The sequence below is a fragment of the Andrographis paniculata genome, unplaced genomic scaffold (assembly GCF_009805555.1).
Source record: "Andrographis paniculata isolate CXL003 unplaced genomic scaffold, ASM980555v1 Contig59END, whole genome shotgun sequence".
Classification (NCBI taxonomy): domain Eukaryota; kingdom Viridiplantae; phylum Streptophyta; class Magnoliopsida; order Lamiales; family Acanthaceae; genus Andrographis; species Andrographis paniculata.
The window spans coordinates 1,370,681-1,385,501 of NW_026137594.1; the positions used below are offsets into that span (position 1 = coordinate 1,370,681).

The 14,821-nt window shown below is 34.0% G+C and overlaps 2 protein-coding genes across 2 annotated transcripts; both read left to right on the forward strand.

Moving 5' to 3' along the window:
* The first annotated feature begins 824 nt into the window (after positions 1–824).
* Positions 825–9,071, forward strand: LOC127258111 (phospholipase D delta-like). Its single transcript, XM_051284768.1, has 10 exons — positions 825–1,942; positions 2,484–2,600; positions 3,147–3,341; positions 4,833–5,141; positions 5,210–5,278; positions 5,445–5,592; positions 5,825–5,973; positions 6,541–6,699; positions 7,554–7,754; positions 8,522–9,071. The coding sequence occupies exons 1-10, from the start codon at positions 992–994 to the stop codon at positions 8,816–8,818; spliced, it is 2,595 nt and encodes an 864-aa protein (XP_051140725.1). The 5' UTR covers positions 825–991; the 3' UTR covers positions 8,819–9,071.
* Positions 9,072–12,029: 2,958 nt separating this feature from the next.
* On the forward strand, positions 12,030–13,490 carry LOC127258044 (bZIP transcription factor 27-like). Its single transcript, XM_051284684.1, has 3 exons — positions 12,030–12,475; positions 12,569–12,650; positions 13,238–13,490. Exons 1-3 carry the CDS (start codon positions 12,030–12,032, stop codon positions 13,307–13,309), a joined length of 600 nt encoding a protein of 199 aa, XP_051140641.1. The 3' UTR covers positions 13,310–13,490.
* The last annotated feature ends 1,331 nt before the right edge of the window (positions 13,491–14,821 follow it).

A 14,821-nucleotide genomic window follows, 5' to 3' on the forward strand; every position in this document is an offset into this window, starting at 1 on the left:
ACTAATTATTAGAATTTGAATCATAACCAAAAAAAAATGGTTTGAAGGTTAATTCTGTTTAGACAGAAATTTTTTGAAGGTTTTAGAATTTTATAAATTTGAAAGAAATGAAAGATTAATATTTAATTTAATGTTTTATAAAATATAAAATATATTATTTTTTTAAAAAAATAAATAGTGTCTGAGCAGAAAAATGTGTAATGTAACAAAAAGCCTAAATTTGACTCATGGTCAAACTCCGTGGGACAAACAATTCAATGCAAATAGGGGTGGACATAGTTCCGATATTTGTAAATATACAGGTGTTTAATATTCGAATCGAACCAACAAAATACTCAAAATCGTGAACCATATTTGAATCGGAAATATTTGTAATATTTGCAAATAATTCAAATCGAACCAAAATTAAAAAATAATAAAAATTCTAATTAAATCAAAATATTTGCAAATATTTTAAATATTCAGAACCAAAACTGAATTAAATATAATTATGAATATAAATTTTAAAACATAATAGCATAAATATATTCGGTTCGATTAACCGAATCGAAAAAAATTTCAAAAATCGAAATCAAACCGAAAAAATATCAAATATGTATTAATTGTATTTGAACCGAATTTGTTGAATTAACCAAAAATTCGATTTGAGTAAGTTCGGTTCAACGTTCAATTCGATATTTTTCCCACCCATGGCAAGTTGATATGAGAATTAAATTCAATTGGTTGACGTAAACAGTGGGACCCGCAGTAATGTGTGATTCACGTGAAATGCACGTGACTTCAATCCAATAAGTTTCCTGCTTTTCAAAGCATTTTCCACGGTTCAATTATTTCCCTCTCTCTCTCTCTCTCTCCTTCTGTTACTTTCATGGCTAATGCCGTTTCCTGCTGCTATGTCTGCCGTTGCGATCCCCTCTGACCTCTGCTTCTCCAGCCCACCACCCACCACTGCACTATCAGAGGGAAGTTGAGGAGAAATTTACCGGCGGCCATGGCGGAGGAGCAAGTTCTGTACCTGCACGGGGATCTGGAGCTGCATATCTTCGAGGCTCGCAGTCTTCCCAACATGGACCTCTTCTCAGAGCACCTCCGCCGCTGCTTCACCGCCTGCGACGTCTGCCGCTCCCCCTCCGACCACGGCGACGGAGACGGAACCGACGGCGGCGGAATTAGTCGCCGCGAGATGAAAATTGACCGTCACCGGAAAATCATCACCAGCGACGCTTACGTCACCATATCCGTTCCCCAGGCCACGCTCGCCCGCACGCGCGTGCTCTCCAACTCCCTGAACCCGAAGTGGAACGAGCGTTTCAATATCCCCTTGGCGCACCCCTTCGAGTCGCTGGACATCCGCATTAAGGATAACGACGTTTTCGGCGCCGACAACATAGGGAAGGTCTTGATTCCGGCCGAGAAGATCGCTTCCGGCGAGGAAATCTCCGGCTGGTTCCCTGTGCTTAATTCCGTCGGTAAGCAGCCGAAACCAGACACGGCGCTGCGGCTTCAGATGAAATTCACCCCTTGTGAGGAAAATTCGGCGTACAAAATTGGCATTGCTGGCGATCCGTTGCACGGAGGGGTTAGGGGGACTTACTTCCCGCTTCGGAAAGGGAATTCTGTTACTCTGTACCAGGATGCGCATGTAAAGAGCGACGAGCACAAATTGCCTGAAATTGAGCTGGAGGGTGGATTTGTTCGGGAACACGGCAGGTGTTGGGAGGACATCTGCCATGCGATTTCTGAGGCGCATCATTTGATATACATTGTAGGGTGGTCTGTCTTCCACAAAGTTAAGCTGATTAGGGAGCCGACGAAGCCCTTGCCTCGAGGAGGACACATGACGCTTGGGGAATTGTTGAAGTATAAGTCCCAGGAAGGGGTTAGAGTTCTGCTGTTGGTTTGGGACGACAAGACTTCGCACGATAAGCTCTTGCTGAAAACGGTACTGCCTACGAGTATTTGCAGTTTCTTTTAATTATTATTGATGCTGATGATAATCTTGTTCGTCGTACCTTCTGTTACTGGATTTTGCTCTGTGGTAGGAAGGATTTAGGGATGGAAACGAAAGTTCTTGTAGGTGTGTTCTTGAATTTTGTTGTTGCGAAGGAAATAATAGTGCAAGTATTTGACTTAGATGAACCATCATCATATATGTGGGCCCATTTACCTTAGTGAATAAACTAAGATAAAATCAAACAAGAAGCCATTCTAGAGTCATCAATATTTTGCCACGATCGAACTTAATGAATTCGGTCCTTATTTTCCTTGTCTAACATAAACCTTAAGATCGCCCAACCTCATACCGTGCTACATCAGAATTTCCTTCATATCATGAAATTTTTAATGAATTTCTGTGATGATCTTGCATTTACCATTGTAATTTAACTTATATAGAGGTTCTGGGTGTTCTAGCTTTGTTGTAGCTGCAACTGAGTTTTAGGCATTCACATTGTGATGAATGGTTTTGTTTGCCATGGATGCAGGCTGGAATGATGAAAACTCATGATGAAGAGACCAAGAAGTTTTTTAAGCATTCATCTGTTATCTGCGTTTTATCACCACGTTATGCAAGCAGTACCCTTGGCTACATTAAACAACAGGTAGATTTTTGTAATTGCTTCTTTTTTTATCTTTCTTTTTTAAGGTACATTACTGTCTCCTCGTAACCATGTTCGTTAAGTTCTTCAATAGCATAGATATTGTAATAACATGATAATCAGGTTGAGTTCATTGAAAAGAAGGCTAATTTTATGCTACACATTGTATAGTGATTCACAACATTACATTAGAAAATACTCCTGCCGTTCATCTACCATTGAAAGGGTATTTCGGTTCTTTTTATGTCAAATGATATGATATTTTATTAATACTGTGAATTCTACAATTGACGAATAAGAAAATGGACGCTCTAAATGGCAACATGTGTCTATTGTTAGTAGACGGAGGAAGTATTTCAGTAGGCAATATATCTGAGGCTGGGAAAAACCTACTATGAGAAGTAACCAAATATTTCTCTTGCACATTAGTAGCTATGTTACTCCTGACTATTTTCTTATCATGTTATTTTGGTAGTTGCACCAACCGAGTTGGGCCTTCTTTCCGCATTTTAAATCTTTGTTGACTTACCTCTGTAATCTTACTACCAGGTTGTTGGAACTGTCTTTACACATCATCAGAAATGTGTTCTTGTTGATACACAAGCTCGTGGAAATAATAGGAAAATTACTGCCTTTATTGGTGGCATTGATCTCTGTGATGGTCGTTATGATACACCTGAGCATAGATTGTTCCGTGATCTGGAGACCACTTTTAAGGATGATATTCATCAGCCTACTTTTCCTGTAAGTAATATATTTACTGCAGTCAATATATGCTTACTAGAGCTTGCAAAGTTCAGAAATTACTGCATGATTCTGACTTCTGATGGTTATAGCCCGTTTGCAAAAAATTGACGCAGTGATTACTAACTAAATATAGCAAGATGGGTTGCTCGCATTTGTTTTGCTTTGAGTTTTTGGTATTTTGATATCTACTTTTTTACATTTCTAATTATTAAAGTTAATGCCTTTTATTTATTTTTTTAAACGTTGTCCCTAGTAGAAATGGTTGCTTTGCACGTATGGGGTTTGTGATTTTATTATTCATGATATTTTTTCTGTTTTAGGTTGTAATTTTTCTAACGGTGCATTGTTTGTTTAATGATTGTACAATAAAATGATACCACTAGCATTCTCTTGTGGCAATGATCTCAATCCACTTCTAGGCTTAATTTCCGACTTTTGAAACAAGTATTTGTTTATTCAAATTCGACCCTTCTTTGACATAGAACGAAAAATACATAAATAAATTATAATAATTACCTAGTTTTAATAACAGTGAATCGAATGCTTTGAAATCAGGGATTATAACTTAAACATAGATTTGATTTGATTATTCTTACGATGTAAATATTAGGAAAGAAAAAAATGTTGGCAACTCAGGTCTAGTTTTCTATGAATAATCAACTAAACATAAACACAACATAACCAGAAGAAGAAGAGAAAGTAATCGGGATAGGAAATCAAGAACTTACACCACTTTTTAGGATTAGAAAAAGGTCCTCATGATCATTTACTATGAGGTTTCTTGAATTCCTATCTAAGATCCACAACAGATCTTGACAAACGAACGGATACAAAGAAGCTTGCTGTTAACCATCTTAAAAAACAAGAATTTACGTGGCAACAGGGTCTTAAGAACTCTATTATCAATTAGAGTACAAACAAACGAACATCAGATATTTGAGATCTCTCACACAAAATATATTCTCTTTTACGACATTATGTTTCAGTTTGAGCAGTATTGACATGACAAACCTCCGTTCACACCCACTTTTCATCTCAAAGGGCTTTTGGTATAGGCATTCATGTGGTTGTCCTGCCTGCAGCTTTTCTGAATGGGTCTTCACTCACCTGAACGTCCCGGATTTTATGATCTGTGTCACAAGATCTAATGAAATGAAAATGCAGTTGCATTTATAAACACAAATAATCTAAAGGATTGATTATTCAGTCACTATTCAAATCCATCCATCAATCCTTCCTACCAATTGCTGATCAAAATTGATATCACAGGGACTTGATCATGACATGATCTAGGTCTAAATCTCAAAAGCAGGAAAGAGAACACGATGAGAACAAGTTTATGTTTGTTTTGGTTGATTTAAAGGTTTCAAGTCTAGCATGCAATATATTTATTTTACCACATATTGGTAAGTTCTTACCTCATAATGTATCACTCTCTTTAAAATTATTATTCTCATGCTATTTTCATTTATAAACTTTCTATTGTAGGAAGGAACAAAGGCTCCAAGGCAGCCTTGGCATGATTTGCACTGCAGAATTGATGGGCCTGCTGCTTATGATGTTCTTGTAAACTTTGCTCAACGTTGGCAAAAGGCAACAACGTGGAAAGAATTTAATAAACTTAAGAACAAGATGTCCCAGTGGAAGGACGATTCAATGATAAAAATTGAGCGAATATCCTGGATTTTAAGTCCTGCATTTTCTGTTTCTGAGGATGGATCTTACAAATCTAATTTGGATGATGATCCTAAGCTATATGTCTCTAGGGAGGAAGATCCAGAGAATTGGCACGTGCAGGTTAAAATCATCTACTTTTGTTTACCCGATGCTCCTATGTAATACTAAATCTTTATTTGCTTGCACAGATATTCCGGTCAATTGATTCTGGGTCAGTCAGAGGCTTTCCAAAATACTATGATGAAGCTCGGGCACAGGTTAAGATTTAAAATCTTGCTGCTTTTTCTACAATGATCTATTAATTCTGTGAATCAGAAAACAAAATTGGAATGCTATGTTCCAAGAACTTAACATAGAATATACATCACAAAATGGTTTCTACTTTGCCATTTCTTTAACACCTTTCCTGATATGTTGTTGTAGAATCTTGATTTCTACAAAAAACTGGTGATAGACAAAAGCATTCAAACGGCATATATCCAGGCGATAAGATCTGCTCAGAAATTTATCTACATCGAAAATCAATACTTTCTTGGTTCATCATATGCTTGGCCTTCATATAAAGATGCAGGTAAAGATTCACATTTTTCTTGTTGGTCTTTACATAAATTTAGCCTCGTACTTCAAATTTACTCTGTGTTCTTATGGAACTAGCACTTCAGTTTTTTATTTGAAATTCTTTAAACATTTTGTAAAACTGAATCCATACAACTGAATTGGTGATATCATAATAGGAGGTTTCTTGGGTTAGTATTTAGGGTATAACTTCATGACCATTAAAACCAATGTCAACAAAATGGCAGGGGCTGATCATCTAATACCTATGGAGTTAGCAATGAAAATTGCTAGTAAAATACGAGCTAATGAGAGATTCGCGGTGTATGTTGTTCTACCTATGTGGCCTGAGGGAAATCCCAAAGATACTGCTATGCAAGAGATTCTATTTTGGCAGGTAACATGCCTTTAATCTTCTCAATATGGTTTGCAGGTAGTTATGGCCATGATAGCATGCGCTCTGTATGTATGAAATAATATTATGAAAAAATTGTTTGGAAATTATATCTATATAAGAACTTGGTTTTTACATGTATTGATTCTATTGACATTTTGTTTCTACATTCAATGAAAGATGATTCTTCTGCTGCTTTGCATTCAGAAACTGTAGGGGTTTGAAAAGGTACTTTTTAAATTGTGAGAACTTGATGCATGTAGTCCCATCTTTATTTAGAGGACATGGTTATCGAAAATGTTATAAGCAAAACTTCAGTCTCTCTCCTAAAAAATTATTGAGATTTTTTAGAACTTGATGTTACTTATACACCATAGTCCTGTTATGTGGCTGCTTTTCTGCTTGGGTGATACAAATTAGCAAAGAGTTGGTTTTTCCTCTCTGAATATTATAGGATTCCTTTAACTCATTAACTTTTTGTAGTATAATATTTCGTAAACATATGATGGGACATCTAAAAAGAATTTATGTGATTCTAAAGATTTTGCTCACACTCTTTCCGCTTGATAGGGCCAAACAATGCAGATGATGTACCAATACATTGCAAAGGAGATCAAATCAATGAAACTCCTGGATTCGCATCCTCTAGATTACTTGAATTTCTACTGCCTTGGCAACCGGGAAGCAATAAAAAATGCTGAAGCTGAAATCTCTGGAGCTGCAGATAAGGTAGTTGCCTAAAACAATCGTTATCCTTATTTGGTGTTTGATAGTGTGATATGCACTGTAACTATGAATAGACCAACAATATTCAAATTCCATGGCGCAGACAATCAATAAACATCTTTATGGTCCTGATTGATAAGTAATTATTGTAATGGAGAGCTTTGCACAATGAAATATTATCTGTTATGGACATGCATAATTCATTATCTGCTAAAAACATCAAAAGGCTTTCTGAAGTGAGAACATAGTGAGAAGAAGACATTATGGTGTATTTCATTTTGAAGATAGGTTGATTTATGTGTTTTGATGGATGTTTTAAATGCAAATAACCATTTCACGGTCATCCATTAAGTGTTCCCCTGTTACCTTCTTGCTGTGACTTCTTACTACAATTGAAATATACTTGTGTTCCATTCTAAAAGGTCACATTTCTTGTATATTGTATGTGATGCATCATCTCAGTCAATAATGTGGATGTGATTTGAATTACAAATCTGCATGCCTTTTCTATTCTTGTCTAGGACTTCCAGTACTAATTAAATAGTGAGAGATTTACAATGAGATGCTATATAATGCCTAATCACATAGTATTTTGGTGTAGGAGACAGCAATTTTCCACATTTACTTCCATGCAATTGAACAAAACTTTCGTTGGTATTGCTAGGAAATTGGCTGAATGAATAATTTTCTTTTTAAAACAACAAATCTATATTTTATAAAGTTATTCTAGTATCATCAATTGTATTGTTCTTCTAGAATTTAGATTTGCCAACACATCTTTTGTTTGTGCTGTGCCTTACTATAACGTGTGTGCTTTTATCTGACAAATATTCTGTATTCATGTGAGCTCCAATCAGATTTCAGATTCACAAAAGTTTCAGCGCTTCATGATATATGTTCATTCCAAAGGAATGGTTGTGGATGATGAGTATGTGATAATAGGATCTGCTAACATAAATCAAAGATCAATGGCTGGCTCCAAAGACACAGAGATTGCAATGGGTGCATATCAGCCTCATTATACCAGGGATAAGAAACAGGATCGACCTCGTGGCCAGGTTTGTTTTCTTTGAGAACTTTTCAGTTCCTGTTATTTACTTCAGCACCTTGCAGATCTGAAAGTGTCCTTTTGGTATATATTGTGATCTGGCACCATCTTTGAAATGATTCATCTTAAGTGCTCATAGATGAAGATAGCAGTGTTGATCTGCTTGTATGTTTCCAAATTGGACGGGGGAAATGTTTCTTTGTTTTCATTCAAAATTATCATATTATTCATCAGAGCGATAAATGTGATTCTCTGAAAAAGTTGTAACTTGCAATAAACATGAGTGTGGAGAAACATATGTTGAGGGCAAGATGGAAAATAATTAGAGGTTAGGAAAATCTCGAATATGATCTCATAACCATAAGGCATTCAAAACTTGCTATCTTTGACATATCTCTGTACATAACACTACAAACAAGATCTAGTAGCGATCATATAAAGTATCGAATGGAATATGTACCTCAAGTGTAGCTTATACGGCACAACTAAAGACTTAGAATGGGATTGAATGGCATCCCTTTCCTGAGATTTTGGTTCTTCTGTACAAGATATGATGAGAATTTCTATGCGAAGTGTAGTTCTTTTATATAATCATAATGGATGTTTTATAACAATCTACCGAAGATGTTTGGTAAGATACAAATACATATTGGAGTTAGTATTTTAAACAAGAAGAAATCTTGGAAAAAGTTATCAACACACTGAAATGACCATAGGCACATGCTCAAATATTATGCTGTTGGGCTTGTCTTCTAAATATTGCTGTTGCATCTGCAGGTGCATGGATATCGAATGTCGCTCTGGGCGGAACACCTTGGAATGACGGACGAGTGTTTGAAGAAGCCTGAGTCATTGGAGTGTGTGGAAAAACTAAACGAGATTGGTGAAGAGAACTGGAAGAGGTATACGAAAGATGAGTTTACAGCATTGCAAGGGCATCTGCTCAAGTACCCAATCGAAGTTGATATTGAAGGCAACGTTAAGCCGTTGCCGGGTTATGAAAACTTCCCGGATGTTGGGGGTAGAGTTCTGGGGACTGCTGCTCAGGCTATACCGGATATTATTACCACATGAGGCTGAGACACCCTTATCATCCATGTAAGTAAGTATGTGTAATGTTGTATTATGAGAATGTGCATAGTTTGGTTTTAAGGTCTCTCTCTCTCTCTCTCTCTCTCTCTCTCTCTCTCTAACACACGCTCACATGAAGATTGATTCTTCTTATTGTTTGTTTGTTTGTTTCATTTGCATGTGGATTGAATTGAATTGTATTGATTCATTGTAATTTGTGTGTGTTAAAGTAATGCATAGTGATTCAACCATTCAACATTTGTTTCATATTTATTCCAAAACAAGATGCGGTGTGGTGTACATGCCGAATCTAGTCACACTATGGGAACTATGTGGCAGGTGATCTGAGTCATCGGGGATTTGAATATGTTACCTCACGATCACAAATCCAATTTCGTACCACCAGGCTATTCGTCTTGATAGTCGATCTGAATTTATATGATGATAATAATAATAATAAGAAAGTATCGCTGTTCGTACAAGGAAGGACACTGATGCCTCATCTCTTTGAATGCCTACAGCGTGTGATTGGATGTTGGGTCGTAATATCGGCATTGAAAGTTTATTTATTTATTATGTGCTATTCAAAAATATTTATTTTTTTAGTATTATGTAATAATTTGAAATTTCTAATAAGATTCCATGCATTAAATTGCCATAGTTTTTATTTGAATTTAATGTTTTGTAGAAAAATAATTTTTATTATAAATTGAATAACAATTTTGATTTGAAAAATACTAACAAAGATACCTTTTGTTGGTATGCGTATGCGTCCCTTTCCTCGGTTTTTGTCCTTTTTGTTGCTTTTGTTGGAATCTATGCAACGCATATATACGAATGAAGGAAGGTAGAAGCTGAATATTATTCAGACAATCGAGATATATAAGAGTCAATAACCACTCCTGCTGAAATGTACAATTATTGAATAATATACTATTATTATTGAAAAAAAAAAGAGAGAGAGAAAAAAAAAAAATTATCGAATAATAGTAGTATATTGATTTATTCTTTTAATTATTTTTCTATATGTTATATATAATATATATTGGCAAATGTATATATATAAATACATAAAATAGTTAATCTTTGTTATGTTATTACAAAATAGTAGTAAATATAATAATATGGAAATCAGTAACATAAATTAATAAAATATTTTTAATTATTTATTAATTTTTATCACTTCTATATTTTTTTTTTATCTACGGTGATTATAATACTTCATCTGTCTCAAATACCTGCAATATTTTTTTTTGATATGTGATAATTAATTATACTTAATTTCTGTCTCACATCTATCCCCTCACATTGTTCAAATAAAAAAAATACTCCCTCCGTCCACACACAAAGTAAACGTTTACTTTTTGCGCGGTGTTAAAAAAATAATAGTATTTTAATTATAGTGAGTTAGTTAAAAGTAGTGTAATAACATTTTTGCCGTGTAAAAGTAATGATGTGATATAAAACAAGGGTATTTGTGAAAAAAAAAAAAGGTAAGCTATTTAATGAAATATTTACTTTGTAATTAAACGTTCCAAAAATAGAAATATGTATACTTTTTAGCTGAACGGAGGGAATAAAATATATATTTTTCTCTCCATCACATCACCTGATTTATAAATTATTATAATTAATAATACCCACCTAAAAATTATTGCTAAAAACAAATATTGCACCTTATTTAAAATAGAGAGAGTCCTGTATTAGGAACTAAAGGAGTATCAATCAGTTTTTAATATTATACTATTTTTAATTGTAGATTTACTCAATTGAATACGATGTCACTGAAATTATGAAATGTGTGATCATAATTTTAGATTCAAATAAAATATATGTTGACCTTGACCTACAAACAAGCACCCACCGTGCCTCCTATGTTAGATTCTACACGGACTAATATATACTCCCTCCGTCCCAAGTAATTTGTTCTTATTTTTTATTTTTATTCGTCTTATATAATTTGTCCATATTTTATATTTTCGTCCGTTCCACATAACTTATCATTTTTATTTTTGGAAATATAATTATGCACTTTAATCGCATTTTAAATTTTAAATTTTATAATTTTCTTAATTTTAATTAAACTATTTATTTATTTTAATCTTAATCTATAATTATTTTTACTAATATATTTTTTAATTAATTAATTAATTATATTTTATCTAAATTCCTATGTCTACGGTAATACACTTATATTACATTGGACGGTGGGAGTATTTGAATGCAGACGTATTAAATTCAAAACGTCCGGATTACTGTAAGGGTACACCTTATCCAATAAATGATTTAGTGTAGCAGGGTGAACTCAAATTATGAGTTTAAATATTCTATGACTTTAAGGGTATGGCTTTTTTTTAAAAAAAAAAAATTTTTTTATACATTTATGAAAATTTTGATTTGAATTTAATAATAAATAATATATCATGAAATATTTTGTGAAAATAAATATAAAGATTAAATAAAAGTAGAAATATGAGATTTGAAAGTAAAAAGAAAAAGAATCAAATCCTTAATTTCACTTGTTTTTTTGGTGTAGTGATGAAAATAATTATATTTAAAGACAAATAAAATATTTATCCGTCTCACTTTAAGATTTCATTTATTTATTTTTTGTCATTATAATTAACATTAAAAATATTTGTATAATTTCTTTTATAAATATCATTATAATAGTATTATAAGTAAAATTCATTTGTGCTACATTTTTATATAATAATTAATATTTAAATATAACGTGTATAAATAAAATTCATTTATGCTACATTTTTATATAATAATTAATATTTAAATATAACGTGTATAAAAGACCTTGTAACCGAAAGAAGATAGTAAAATTTCATTTAAATAAGTTATTTCCTAAACAAATCACCCAAATCGTAATAAAAACTGATAAAAAATAAAATAAAATAAAATAAAACCTCAGGCTAAACTAGACCGGTTAGGAATCGGTTGTGGTGACTGGAGCATGGTTGGTGTGTGCCATTCTTTCTCAATCAGCTGTATCACTTGGACAAGACAAATGCAGAGACTAGACTAGTGTAGAGTTGTAGAGTAGGAGTAGGTGTGTGTGTATTCCTTTATGCAACCAAGGCAAGGCGAAATATGCATCCATACTACCACTGCCACTACCAGTCTACCACTCAATATTCAGGACCCGACCCGACCCGACCAGATCAGCATTCATTCATTCATTCATTACATTATATTACATTACATGTGGGCGGCGGCATCTGCTTCTGCTTCAGCTTTCTCTACTACCATGTCCATGTCCATGTCCATGTCGAAGACAATGGAGGATGTCTGGAACGACATCACCCTCGCCGCCGATCTCACCTCCGCCTCAACCTCCGCCCGCGGCGGTGGCGCCATTCTGCAGGACTTCTTCTCTCATCCCCATTCCCACTCCAAGGACATGATGAGTACCGCGTCTCCCTCTGATCGCCCCCCGACCCCCTCACCTCCGCCCACTCTCCTCACCCTCAACTCCACCCACCTCCTCCTCCCCCTCCCCCTCCCCCTCCCCGACCACGCTAATAATAATAATAATAATAAACGCAGCAGCAGCAGCAGCAGCACCACCCACAACCACAACTCCGGCGATCGCCGCCACAAGCGCATGATTAAGAACCGCGAGTCCGCCGCCCGCTCCCGTGCCCGAAAGCAGGAAATTAAATTAAATTAAATTAAATTAATCTATTAAACCCTTTGTCTGTGTCTCTCTCTGTGGATGAATGAATGATGATGAGTGGTGGTGCAGGCGTACACTAATGAGTTGGAGTTGGAAGTGGCAAATTTACTCCAAGAGAATGCCAAGCTCAAGGACCAGCAACGCCAGGTCTGTCTGTCTGTCTGTATGTATATCCATTATACATATATAGGCTTTGCTTTAATTGGCATGGCAATGCAAGACTTGTACAACCATATATATATATAGGCGATGATGTTGAATAGAATCCGCAATTGTTTCCCTTTTTTGACACACGCACACGCTCAGACACATGTGGTTGTTTCTCTACCCAAATCCAATATCCCAACCAGGTAGAGAATGGGAATGACTACTGCTGCTGCTGTCCTTCCTTCCATTTATAACACAACACCATTTCCCTTTTTACCCAAATTTCTATCCTCTCTTGTGTTAGTTCCAAATCTGGGTATTTGATTTCATTTCATGCTATATATGTAGTGTGCATCAATCAGCATGTTTTGGGAAGAATTGCTAGTGTTGTGTCTTCCAGTCTTGACTCACCCCACCTATCCACCCCTTTCCTCATTTTTGAGCTACCTAGCTAGCTCTTCTCCATCCATCATTTTCCAAAACACACACACACACACACACATGTAGTATATCAATTAGTGTTCCTGCCTAATTAATATATATATATATATGTTGTTAATCACCATTTATGTGTGTGTATGTCTCAGTTGTATAGAGCTGCAGCTGCTCAAAACGAGAAAAAGAAGACTCTCCACAGAACCTCAACTGCTCCATTTTGACATGAAGCCAAGAATTAATTAATTAATTAGTTTGTACTAGTATTAATTAATTAAATTAGAGAAGAAGGATAATTATTACATAGTACTATGACATTTTGTGTAGTCGTCAAGTCCTAGTCCTAGTCCGGACCAGATCAGGTCAGTAACAACTTCCAAAAGGCAGGCAAAGCATGCCATGCCAATGCCAGAGAAGTATTCTAATTTTAATTTTAATACTATTATGGTTGCCAACGCAAGTGCATACTTTGATTAGAGTATGTTTCTTTCAACTGGATTTCATTGTTTGAATTCTATGTTAAAAATATAATTTCTTTTTTATCAAATATTATTTTAATAATAAATTCAAATTATTTTCTTTTTTCAAATTCAACCAAAACAAACACAATCAAGTTGCGGGGTGGGGTGAGGTGGAGTGTGTGTTTTGCCACTTTTGCAGAAGCAGCAGGTGTTAGCATAGTACGTATAATAGGGTTCTAGCGTCATTAAAGGCCAGGCACGCAGGCTGACTGACTTACACCAAACACAGAGATACAGATACACAGGACTATATATATATATATACATAATATACCCTTCATTCCCACTTTAATAATTAAATAAATTAGTAAAAAATAATATTTCCTCCTTCACGTAGTATTTTTTTTATATGTTTCAAGGTTTGATTATTTCGATGCGTTTGGAAAAAATTTAGTTTGGATTTAATATAAAAATAATATTTTATATGATATTTTGTGAGAGAAATAAATGTATTTTTTTTTCAAAAAAAACAGAATTCAAATAATAAAACATTGAAAAAAAATTTGCTAAAAAAAATATACTCTTAATGATCTATAAATTTTTATATCTTGGTCCCTTATAAAACAAAATACTCATTCCCTTTTTTTATACCTTTAATATTTACCTATTATTAAAATTACTCTTAAATTTATATTATATTACAAATATACAATTAAAATAAATTTTTATATTGAATATATTTTAGTTTTTTTTTTTATTCCTATTACACTCTAATCTAATATAATGTTAATATTTTAAAAATTTTGTGCAAAAAAATAAATTAATAAAAGATATGGACAGAGAGAGTGCTCCCTCAGTCCCACGTAATTTGTCCCTATTTTCTATTTTCGTTCATCCCACACTTTAATCGTATTTTAAATTTAAGTTTTATAATTTTCTTAATTTTAATTAAACTATTTACTTATCTAAATCTTAATCTATAATTATTTTTACTAATATACTTCTTAATTACTTACTACCTATACTTTACCTAAATTCTCGTATCTACACTAATAGTCTCATATTTTCTGGGATAGATGGAATATTATATTAGGCTCTAATAAAAAAAAGATAAAACTATTCTATTAGTATTGTGAATATAAAAGTAATAGCCTAATAAAAAAAAAAAGACAAAAATATTATATTAGTATTGTGAATATAAAAGTAATAAATAAATAGTATAATTACTAATTTAAAAAACAATAATTTTATTTGGTACGAACGAAAATAGAAAAT

Bases quoted from the DNA above. Each gene is read 5' to 3' on its own strand.
- LOC127258111 (XM_051284768.1), top strand. From the start codon at position 992: ATGGCGGAGGAGCAAGTTCTGTACCTGCACGGGGATCTGGAGCTGCAT. The intron at 3,342-4,832 runs GTAAGTAATATA...TTTCTATTGTAG, and splicing joins TTCATCAGCCTACTTTTCCT to GAAGGAACAAAGGCTCCAAG. The intron at 5,142-5,209 runs GTTAAAATCATC...TTGCTTGCACAG, and splicing joins CAGAGAATTGGCACGTGCAG to ATATTCCGGTCAATTGATTC.
- LOC127258044 (XM_051284684.1), top strand. From the start codon at position 12,030: ATGTGGGCGGCGGCATCTGCTTCTGCTTCAGCTTTCTCTACTACCATG. The intron at 12,476-12,568 runs GCAGGAAATTAA...ATGAGTGGTGGT, and splicing joins GCCCGCTCCCGTGCCCGAAA to GCAGGCGTACACTAATGAGT. The intron at 12,651-13,237 runs GTCTGTCTGTCT...TGTATGTCTCAG, and splicing joins TCAAGGACCAGCAACGCCAG to TTGTATAGAGCTGCAGCTGC.